We start from the raw sequence: 11,983 nt of genomic DNA on the forward strand, positions 1-11,983 counted from the left end.
ATATAATTTTTTCTACCAAGTACCTCACAGAATCCGTTACTACCTCACCACACGATCTCAGTATAGCATCCACTCAACTCTAGCCAATACGGCTGAGGAAGAGAACACCAGCTGTTCGGTTTGCCCCTCTGCACTGCTGTCACGGTGCAGCCCAATAAGGGCGTGCCATCTTACGTTGTCAGAGACACATCCTTTTGCATTTCTAAACTGATAAAGCAACCATATACATGTGCATGCATGTATCTTTACAAGTATATATATGTGCCTGTAGTAAAGGCATTGTAATTTACTGTGAACAGTACTGAAGACAGCTTACACTAGTTTATGCTACATCTGATAGGCTCAGAGACCTTAAGAAACAGCTGGAGACAGATGAGACATTGGGAAGAGCTGACAGTTTATTTTTGGAGGGTAAATTCAGAGTCTGATGTGATAAAAGAAAAATAAATTCCTTCTGCTGCAAAAGAGGTGTGTTCATGTAGGACAGTCATGAATTACGCACTTGAACAACAACAACTGCCCTTCCCCTTGTTCCCTTCAAGAACGATAAACATTATTAGTGATTATCAGAGGCACGGAGTTTATCGTGACATGATGGCAAAAGATAAGAGGAGTTCACAGGCTGTGTGCATACTACAAGAAAGGGTGGCCTGAATGAAACCAACTGGATACCAGTAAATAGTGAAGGCTAAAAGGAAGGAAAGGAAAAAAAAAAAAAAAAAAAAAAAAAGATTGCTTTTGTGTAGTAGAGCTGGCTTCTGCACAGACAGCAAAAGTAAAAGGTAGTTCTGCAACATCAGAGCTAATGAAGCCCCCATCCTGACAGATCCATATTGACTTCAATGTGCAAAAAGGTTCAAGGGCAAAGATTAAAGCTTTTCCTACCATAAATGCATTTTAAAAGTCCAGCTTTCTCTTTGTTTTCCCTAGGTAACAAATTAAAAGCGAGAGTCTCTTGCTCAAAGGAAACTTCTACAGCCTCCCTCTTCCACCAGCTACCTATTCCATCCAACTCTCAAGAAGTGTCTTTCGGCTTCTACTCCTCTGTTAAACCAGACCGAAGCTGGCTCACACTCGGATCTATTGCTGCGGGAGGGACGGAAAGCTTAAGTGACAGAAACGTACTCATGCACAACAGGACCATTTCCTTATAAAACCCCTTCTTCACCTGAGGAATAACAGAGCCTGAGGTCGCAATTTTTTTTTTTTTAAAGTCCAGAATAAAAGATTCTAGCACTTTATCATATCTTCTACGGAAACAGAAGTTCTTCCAGATTTCCTGAACTTTTATTGTTAAGGACACAAAGCGAAGATCTTTGTGGCCTTCTGTAGCACTTAAGTAGATTATAAAGATATTCACAATTTCTAACAGTCAGCGCAGCCAAGATGGTATTTCAATTACATACAAGTAGGTATAAAAATCCAAAGTCTTACTAATTCTTAGTTGCCTGATATGAAGCTTTACAAATGGCAATCCCTTCTCCTTTTCCACCCATTATCGAAAGACTAGTTTTCTGTATTACAGATTAGCTACTGTTTATCAGCATGGCCATAATTTATTCACCCAGCCCAAACATAATTTCAGATTCAATATGAGACAAAGACTTACTTCCAGTAAGTCTTCGCGTTTCTCTACCTGTATTTCTGTGGAGCTGAAGTTTCGATAAACATCAATTGCAAGAATCCATTACAGCTCATGTACACAAAATGCTAAAAAGATGAGCATGAATATCTAACACTTTTATGCTAATCATTAAAATGATCACAAATTGGAAAACATACATTAAAGAGATCTGTCTTTTTTATCACGTACAAGGAACATCAAACAAAGCTATGGATGCTTCAGCTAGCTGCATCCAACTAAAGCATCACTTCTTTCAAGAATTAAAGCAGCAAGGATTTTTAAACCATGGGAAAGCTCACGCTTCCAAAATATAAAGCCAAGAAGGGGTGAGAAGTAATTTGTGCAAATTAGACTGTTTGATAGTGTATGCAAAAATCTATGATACAGGTCATTCAAGAAAAGAAAATACTTAACCAAGGACAGCAGTGAAAAAATAGTCAACGTTTTTACACTCAGCTGAATTAAACGTAGGCTGTACGGCAGTAAACCTTCAGCCCACCCCTTTACTTCTTCTGAGTTTGTAGATTATTTTAGTTTTCAGAGGCAGCAAGATACCAGACAAGCAAAAAATACGGAAGGCTTTAAATGGAACTATTTGCTGTGGCAAAACAGCTTTTAGGGACCGGATGTGTTTCGAAGAAAATTCTTTCCTGCTGTGTTAGAGAGCTGTATCATCAAGAGTAAAGAAGAGGTTATCTACTTAGATATTACTGTTGTCCATTCTTCCTTTCCCTTTGAGTATCGCCAATTAAGTCAGTAGCAGTCTATCCACATGGTCAGCAGAACAACTGACTTGCCATTAGTCTTTTCCTCAGTATTTTCTTTCTTGCCTTAAAATGAAATCACTGACTGTACAGATTTTACTTTCTTGATAGACAAAGCATTGAAATAAGAGACCCTTATCTCCACCTTTTGAAGTGGTGAGCTAATCCCTCTATTTGTTTTATTTTCCCTGCCGTTTCTACTTCCCTTCCATATCCGTAGTGGCAAAAGATTTGTGGATCCTTTTCCCTTTGATACATGATTTATTTGGCTCAGTTTCCACCGCTTTAGTGTATTCTCCTACCCCACTGCCTTTGAATCACCAGAATTCCCTGTTCCTAAAGTTTCACTCCTCTGAAAACAGAACCCCTTAGACCATTACATTTTGTAGGATAATTTTCACCAAGTCTTCTATCTTTCCCTCTACATTTACACTAGACATTATGACGTAAACACCACTCAAAACATTTATCCTTATAGCCCTGAGACCACATTCCTTACTTGTTTTTGTTCTGAACGGTTTCTTCTTTTCAGGAGTAATGCTACTTTAAGAATTGCTTTCAAGGAAGGCAGTGCATAAGAGAGGCTGCTTCTACAGCATGTCAGCAGTCAACGCTTGCATCAAGGCTGCATAACCAAGAACACTGGTTTCCCATTACAAGCTGATATTCAAACAGGAATCACATCGCGAACAACAGGCTAAAATAATTCTGTCCAACTGTATGGAAAGGTCTGATTTGGTTATCTAAATCTCAAGACGACACCAGCAATGAGAAACAACGGAAACGGTAATGCACCAATATGTATGTACCTTTAAAAACAGAAAGAGTTGCCTGACTGTTAAAAAAGAAAATGGAGAGTTAGGGTGAAAAATGGAATGGGATGACTGGAAGACGACTGGCTGCATTTTAAATAACAGGGCATGCATACAGGCTGAGATACACCTGGGTAGCTCTTCAGATAATTGCTCCAGTTTCCTTCTGGGTAGTGGTCTTTATTTTCTTCTAACTGATTCTTTTAAAAATCAGTTAGGTACCAGTTCATATTGATCCTCAAGTGCAGTTTGAAAAACAAGTGTACATACATACTTTTATGCATAATGAGCACTGAGTAGAGTTTAACTTGCATTTAGGAAATAAACAAAATAAATCCAGCCCAGATAGCGTACCTCAGTTTTATTTCAGTAAACATCTCTGTTACCCTCACATGTTTGTGCATCTGATTTTGCCTCCTTCATTCACGAAAAAAAAAGATCTTCTGGCATAAAATTATATAGCACTGTACAGTATAGAAGAATCTAGTCTGAACTGTCATATGGCATTTACTCACAAATATGGTTATATACAAAAAAAAAAAAAACCAAGTATAATGTTTTAGTTGTGGTATGTTTGAATAGGAAGAAAAAAATACAGTTAAGACTGTTTCTATTTCCATATACAACTTTTATTGCAATACCTGTATTCTAAGTGTACAGATACAAATATAAAATGACCCATGACAGACTTTAAACCTGTCCAAACAGTGAACTGAGAAATTCATTCTGTATTAGAGCCAAAGTTGACAGGACTTCACCAGGTGATAGGAAGCTTCCCCAGTCTCTCTCCAAGAACAACCAGGATCCACCATATTTTTGGTCCAAGATGTATGCTTTAAGTTGGCAGCTGAGTCTATGAACGAGTGTATTTACCCCAGATGTGCAGCATAAACACAGAAGCAATAAAAAGAAGACTCATGACCAAAACTGGAACAGGCCCACTAAAAATAAAGAAAAAAAAAATGCATTAACATAAAAAAGTCTGCTTTGTCTAAAGGCCAGTCATTATCAGTCCAGTGAACTCATCAGTTCATAAGCAGTTGTATGAGAAAGCTCCTATTTCATTCCCATAGAAACACCTTACAGCATCTTTATCAAAAACTGTTGCTGCTCCTATGTTTTTAAAGCTACAGTTTTACACACCCTAAATGGTAGGTAACTATAAAGCACAATATAATAACAAAACCCCTGACTTATTTGAAACGTAATTAATGGCTCATTATTACTCATCGTTCTGAAAACAATCTCTGGAAAATTATCATCTGTATTTACTACTCAGATAGCCACCTGAGCAGACGTAGTCAGATACAAAAACCAACAGAGTCCTCTAGCGGCTAGTAAAATTTTGGCATAAAATTTACATTAGCTGTTTTTTCACAGATTTTCTTTCATTTCAAAACAATGGCAGCAGTGGGTGAGTGAGTTAAAGTTAACCCCATCATTAAATCAGTGCCTAAAATGTATAAATTATCTGATTTCTTCTTTTTTTCCTTCCCGCTTTTATATATTGTTTAGAAATTGTATAGTGATGTTTTTAAAAAACAGTTTAATCTTACAGTGCATGTTGAGAGACTACATCAGCTGCTTCGTGCTGTTCTAAGACACAACAATTACATGCATTATTACACACACTACAACATTGCTTCATACCACCCACTTCATACAATCTCATTTCTGATTTTCAACCTGTTATTGGGAGAACATCATGAATCCTGTTATCCAGCCCAGATTACCCTCCAGGCTACCATTTATAAGCAGGTAAATGTTACTTGAATAAAGTAAAAAAGAAACTGAAAATGGATTGAAATAATTTACTAACATATTTTCCTATGAGGTCACGGTCCCTGTACTTCAAATGTTCATAACTGTAATCTTACATTGAGTTTTAAAACTCAGTTATCTATCAGACTTATGTGGGTATGGAGAGCCCTGAACACAGACCTAAAGCATTTAGCAAATCAATCAATGACAAAATGTGCAAAATAAAAAAAGTCCGCACACACAGTGACTACATAAGCAACCCCTATCAAGGGATGTCTTTAGCTAAGCAACAGAATGTACTTCTCAATCCCCAGTGTTTTATACATATTTGAAGTTTATGTCCTACATAACATAACTTGTAATGAGTACATGTGCACTATGTCCTTACGTTGGATTTGAATTACTATTTAATTAATTTGAGCTTTTAGCAGCAGTAATACATAAGCTACTTTTTGCCAAAGGCACACAGGAATAGAGAAGCACCACTAACCAGCAGAGAGCAACACGGAAATACACAGTGGGGATTGTTTGTGTGCTTGGCGTTGTTTTTTAAACATGCAAGTGGCATTAATCCTCCTATAGAATAATCAGCTTTCCAATTCTGACATGTGTATCTCATTTCCTCCAGTCCCAAAGACAACCTACTGAATCCCTACAATTCTTCATACACATGAATCTTCTCAGCCCACCACAGAGTTTAAATAAATAAAGAAAAAACCTCCTGTTCAGGCATCTCTAAAGATTTGGTACTGTGCGTTCTCAGAATGTCTTTCACAAGGCTGCATATTATACCACAAGTCAAATTTGATTCTCTATCATGGCTCCACAGAAAACATTGCCTACAGCTCTTTAAGCAAGAAAACTCAAGACAAGAAACAGAAACTACAGGTACCAAGTGCCACAGAAAGAGCAACAAGTTTGGGTTTAGTCTTCTTTTCAAAGTACACAATATTCAATCTGAGTTTTAAAAAGAAAAAGAACACTGGCACAGGTTGCCCAGAGAGGTGGTGGATGCCCCATTCCTGGAAACGTTCAAGGCCAGGTTGGACTTGGACAGGGCTCTGAATAACCTGATCTGGTTGGAGATGTCCCTGCTCCTTGCAGGGGGGTTGGACTGGATGACAGATCTATAGACTGCCATTGTGACATACAGTCACAATACCGTATGTATAAAAGGTCCCTTCCAACCCAAACCATTCCATGATTCTATACCCCACTCTCAACCAGATTCCCCACAGCTCTCTTTTGCTAATATTCTTTTCAAAAACATGTATTTTGTAGCATCCTGTACTACAGATACATGAACTTTCCTGAGGCGAACCGAACTTGCTTATTCAACATGTTTATTATTTCTGATGTTGAGTACAGCTACTAAATACCTGAAGCATCAGAGGTATAATTATGGACAATATAAAATATAAAACTTTTGATCTATAACAGAATTCTCCTCATCATAGTTAGCATGAAATAACCCGTTCTCAGGTGTTTTTATGTATTTTTTCATAGTAATTTTAAGAGCTCACATTTTTAAACAATGTGAGAAAACAAAAGAAAAAAAAAAAAAAAACACCCCACCACCGGGCTAAGCTTTCATAATGCTTCATACAGTAGTGATTACAACCATTTTTAAAACCAGCTTTGGCTGAAGCGCTTTACTGAGGCAACCACAACCCCTATATAACCTGTTTTCATTTTTAAGTCTACTGAATAGGACAGAGATCATTGGTTGCTATGGAAAAAAAAACATACGTAGAAAAATACATGGAAAGCTGTTAAGCAAGAAAGTTGCTCCCAAGCCATGGTTCAGAAAGAGTTAGATCTAGGATGCACATGGTTTGTAAAACAAACTCACTTCTACAGATTTGTTTCTTCCATTAAAAGCCTGACCACACAGCCACCCATGGTAGCTTGCAAAAAGAACTCCCAAGCCTTCAAAACCTTAAAATTGGGAACCATTGTGTCACAATGTAAATAAAAGGGAAAAATCTATCTACTGACTTGCTTGCATTGAAGATGAGCAAAACTGAGGGGTCATTCAACATCAAAAGTGAAACCAAAGGATTCACAAGCACACTTACAGAAATTGGTAAAGCTGCTTTGACAGCTTGTATCACAAGTTTATTGAAAAAAACTCCACCTGATGGTAGAACACTTCCAGTTTTTCTCAGATCAAACAACACAGAAAATAGTTGCCTTGCCTATCTGCATAGATTTGCTCTCAAACACTATTATTACTCATTGCGGTTTTTTTTCTTTGCCTTGTCTCCTCTCTGGATTCAGAATGGAGAAAGTAAGACCTGCAGTCGTAGAACACCACTACTTTGATGGCTTGCTGTATAGTTTTTAGTTTTTAAAATGTCAAGCACATATGAAAATGAAAACACGTATGACAACTTCAGAGGAAGGATTACAATCACTAACTAGAATATCAACAGCCCTCCCCAAAATGTTGTTTGTGCAGTCAGCAGCAGCCCTTGTACAGGGCCCTCCAAAAATATGAGCAGATTCTAGAAAACAGAAACAACAGGGACATCCCAGAGTATCTCCAGCCTCTTCAGCTCCCTAAGAACAAGAAGCCATGAAGCGTAACTCTACAAAAAGCACAAACTCCCACTGAGGGTACCACTTAGAGTGCACCCATCAGCTGAAACACTCTCCACTTACAGAAGCTACCACCTTAGGCCCCCCCTCACTAAACAAAACCACAACAGTTACCCAAGTATTAGGCTGCAAAGCTTGTTTGGGAAATTGATCTGAATTACTCAAATTGGCCAAAAAGTAAAAGCCTAGGTTCTCTTCACAGCTTAAGGGACACCACCACCACCTGGTACTTTACTATAATCTTGGACCGTTCACCTTGTCAAAAAAGATATACAAGATATCGGAATACTATCTGCTTTGCAAGCTTTGCTAAAATAATTTATCTTCAGCTTTTTAATAAAAACACCTGAGATTCTGCAAATACAGCATATTAGTTATATTACATTTTCAAGTGGGGCACAGAATCATAACATATCTATTAACAAAGAAAAAAACAGAAGTTTAATTGAAAGGCGAGCCAAAACATGCACATAGATACCTAAATTCACTGTGACAAGTAATCTTTACCAACTTCAAAGGGACTGCTTGCAGTCTTCAAAGACCACTTAAGGTAAGTCTAGGCAATTACAAAGTGTAAGTTGTACCTACCTTTTTAAAGCCACTATAACTTTAAAAACTACTTCTCCAGGTTTACAGAGTAAATATTTCCTCAAAAACCTATCTAAGCAGCCACCAACTCACCACATTTTCCCATGCAGACCAGAACACTGATCTCTCAACTCAAAGACTGCAAGATTACCCAAGCAGATGAAATATATACCTCCCCTCCTCACACGCCTGCCACGACCCATATACCCGACTTACACTTTGAGCCCCGGAGAGTCCTCAGTGTAGAACCGCCACATCCCACCAGTGCCTGTGGAAGTGGCACGGCCTGCACTCCTCGTCCCGCAGCTGGCATTCTTCCTTTAGGGGGATCACGGAATAAAAGACCGAAATGCATTAGCAATTTGACAGCTTCTAGCACCAAGCACCCCAAGAGACTCTGCAGAAGCGAGGCACTTGAGGGCACCAGCCTGCGCCAGCCAGGTAAGCAGAGGGCACGGTGCCCGCCACAGCACCGCCCGGGCCTACAGCCCAGCGCACCGAGGACCGATGGCCGAGGCCCGCAGGAGCCCTGCCCCCCTTTACCTCTGCCGGACGGTGGAGCCCGCCGCGCGGGGAGCCACGGCCTTGCTGGGGGAGCGGCCGGAGGAACCGACGCTGGTGGCGCTGGGGTTGGGCCCGGGCTGCGGAGAGAAGAGAGAACCGGGAGGGGGTAAGAGGCGGCGGGAACAGCCAGGGGAGGGAGAAAAGGCGCCTCCGCCACCCCCAGCCCCGGGCAGATCCTCACCATGGCGACGGCGGCGCTGGCTGCGGGGTCGGCACGGCCTCACACACCCTCCTCCGCGGCCGCTCCGGCCACGTCCCTGTCTGCAGCAGGCCCCGCCCCGCGCCGCACCTCTCGGGGCCTCGCGGCTGTCCGTGATAATGCCTGAGCAGCGCCGGCCCCTTCTTCCTCAACCTTCCTCCCTCAGCGGCCACTTTCTGAGCGAGCTGACTCCGTGTGATGCCTCGGTAGCGTTCGCTCCCTCATCAGCGAAGCGGCCGGGGCGGCCGAGCGGAGGAGGTGCAGAACGAGGCGCCAGGCAGCACCTCGGCCACCCAGCGGGTGAGGCGAAGGGGAAGGCCCTGCTGCAAAGGCTGACGTGTCCTGTGCTGGCCGTCGACTTGCGCATGCGCGCTGGTGTCCGCTGCGTGTCCGGCGGGGCGGGGCGCGGCGGTAGTCCCCCGGCGGCAGCCATGGCGGCCGCGGACGGGGAGGGCCCGTCCGTGCTGTTCCTACACCCGGACCTGGGTCTGGGCGGGGCGGAGCGGTTGGTGGTGGACGCGGCGCTGGCGCTGCAGGCGCGGGGCTGCCGGGTGCAGATCTGGACCGCGCACTACGACGCTGGGCGCTGCTTCGCCGAGACGCGGGGGCTGTCGGTGCAGCGGGCCGGTGGCTGGCTGCCCCGCAGCCTGTGGGGCCGGGGGCAGGCGCTGTGCGCCGCCCTGCGCATGGCCTTCGTGGCGCTCTACATCCTGCTGCTCAGCGGCGAGAGGGTCGACGCCTTCGTCTGCGACCAGGTGCCGGACCGGGCCGGGCCAGGCCAGGCCAGGCCAGGCAGGCGGGGGATGCCGCCGCAGCCATCGTTCGCGGCCCCGCTGCTGCGGTGGGGAGGAGGCCCGAGGGAGGCGGGGATGCTGGCGGGCTCCAGGGGAAGGACAGGGAGCCGCTGTAGCCTGGCCTTCCCTCCCAGCTCTTCCCCAGGTGGTGGTCCTTGGCGGGAGGAGGTGCATAGGGACGTCCCAGGGCTTGAGGGAGCCTGGGCGGAGAGGAGGTCTTGGCAGAGAAGGGGTTTGGTGGCCTCGTAGGCTGAGGTAAGGGAGGAAGCCCAGGGCTGCAGCAGGAGCACCTGGCCGCGGGAGGGCCGCTCGATGCAGTTGTGGAGGGGAGAGGGCACTTGGCTTGCAAAGGACTGGCTCTTGGGGCATGCCTTTGAAATCACATGTACGTGCTGGCAAAGCTAACACAAAAAAAAATAACATTTCTTCTTGTCTTGTCTCTCCTGGTCACACTAGGTGTCTGCTTGCATTCCTGTACTTAGACTGGCCAGAACCCGTAAGAAGGTTTTGTTTTACTGTCACTTTCCTGATCAGCTTCTGACCAAGAGAGAATCTCTCCTAAAGCGCATCTACAGATTACCGCTTGACTGGCTGGAAGAGTACACGACTGGCATGGCAGACTGTATTGTTGTGAACAGCAAGTTCACCGCCAGCGTGTTCAAGGACACATTTAAGTCCTTATCTCACATAAACCCAGATGTCCTCTACCCATCGCTCAACACCAGTAGCTTTGAAACATTAGTTCCTGCAGACATAGCTGACCTGGTGCCGAAGAAGAAAAAGTTCTTGTTTCTTTCCATTAATAGGTATGAGAGAAAAAAGAATCTAGCATTGGCTCTTGAAGCTTTGCATGAGCTTCGAGGACGACTTGATTCTCATGAGTGGAATGAAGTTCACCTGGTTATGGCAGGTGGTTATGATAAACGAGTTCTGGAAAATGTGGAGCAGTACGAAGAGCTGAGGAAACTCGCAGCCAAGCTTAGGGTTGATGACCATGTCACTTTTCTGAAGTCCTTCTCAGATGAACAGAAAATCTCTCTTTATAGTAACTCTATTTGTGTGCTTTATACGCCAAGCAATGAACATTTTGGCATTGTTCCTCTGGAGGCAATGTATATGAGATGTCCAGTTGTAGCAGTTAATTCAGGTGGTCCTTTAGAGTCAATCTTGCATAATGTTACGGGATTTTTGTGTGATCCTCTGCCAACGCAATTCTCTGAGGCCATGGAAAAAATTGTGAGAGATCCTGTCTTAAAGGACAGAATGGGAGCAGCTGGAAGAGCCAGAGTTATGGAAAAATTTTCCTCAGAAGCCTTCACGGAACAGCTGTACCAATACATATGCAGATTAACACAATAAAATTATATTCCCATATTATGTTTGACAGCTTTGTATCTCTCATTTGTATAAGGGACCAGTGTTCATGGTGACTATGGTGGAGAACCCGGGACATCTGAATTTCCTTGTTATGCTTCTTGTGCTGCCTTATGTCGCTCAATACAAAGAACGAGCAAAACATGTCCCACTGTCTCATTAGAAGGTTAAAATTTTCATGTGGTAGGCTGATCTGCCATTGTAGGAGTTCTTTTGTGTACTGTGCCTTGGAAAAACACATAGTTAAGTGGCAGTAACTTAACAGGAATTCACTGCACATTCTACTTTTAATATTGTACAGTATGGCTTATTCAATTTACAAAATGTGAATTTGTGCAGATAAGGCAAGTGCAACTTTATGCATTTAAAACGTTCATCAGTAATTATTAAGTAAAAGAGCTGTCTCAACTGAAGCATGGAGAGAATTGCACAGTCCAACCAACTGCATGTTTGAAAAACCAGTAGGGATATGAACGGTATGGTTTAAAAGTCGACTTTTTACTCTCCTTCTTTTCGTAAATTGCATCATGTAGTCACACTGCGTGTCATAAACAAGCGTTCAGGTGTGTGAGCAGGAGGAAGCTGAGACTAGAATAAAACCAAGGACATCGGACTACCTCTGGCAAAAGTGCTGAAGTCCTGTGTCTCTGCAGATACTTGCAGTGCTTAAGTATGTAATTTTACCTTGAGAGTTTCTGGTTTGTAGAGACTTAAGTCTCTACAAGTCCCTTTAGTTAATGTTTCATTCTAAATTACAACACACCTTTGAAAAGATGGTAGTCTGGAGCAGGCAATAATGACAGATTCTACTTTGCCTGGTTTACTGTTAACTTTTGGGTATAATTTTTCTGACTAGTTTAGCTGGGGGATGCTTTTCTAATGCAGTGACTGCACGTGTGACA

The 11,983-nt window shown here is 43.0% G+C and overlaps 2 protein-coding genes across 2 annotated transcripts; one reads left to right on the top strand and one right to left on the bottom strand.

Annotated features, from left to right (window-relative positions):
• Positions 1-3,807: 3,807 nt before the first annotated feature.
• On the bottom strand, positions 3,808-9,042 carry SEC61B (SEC61 translocon subunit beta). Its single transcript, XM_086742113.1, has 4 exons — positions 8,896-9,042; positions 8,694-8,791; positions 8,367-8,468; positions 3,808-4,141 (listed from the first exon to the last, which is right to left on the bottom strand). The coding sequence occupies exons 1-4, from the start codon at positions 8,896-8,898 to the stop codon at positions 4,054-4,056; spliced, it is 291 nt and encodes a 96-aa protein (XP_086598239.1). The 5' UTR covers positions 8,899-9,042; the 3' UTR covers positions 3,808-4,053.
• Positions 9,043-9,278: 236 nt separating this feature from the next.
• On the top strand, positions 9,279-11,091 carry ALG2 (ALG2 alpha-1,3/1,6-mannosyltransferase). The gene is made up of 2 exons (XM_086742114.1): positions 9,279-9,668; positions 10,164-11,091. The coding sequence occupies exons 1-2, from the start codon at positions 9,279-9,281 to the stop codon at positions 11,064-11,066; spliced, it is 1,293 nt and encodes a 430-aa protein (XP_086598240.1). The 3' UTR covers positions 11,067-11,091.
• Positions 11,092-11,983: the final 892 nt, after the last annotated feature.

Source organism: Chlamydotis macqueenii, chromosome 2 (assembly GCF_036417535.1).
Source record: "Chlamydotis macqueenii isolate bChlMac1 chromosome 2, bChlMac1.mat, whole genome shotgun sequence".
NCBI classification, from domain to species: domain Eukaryota; kingdom Metazoa; phylum Chordata; class Aves; order Otidiformes; family Otididae; genus Chlamydotis; species Chlamydotis macqueenii.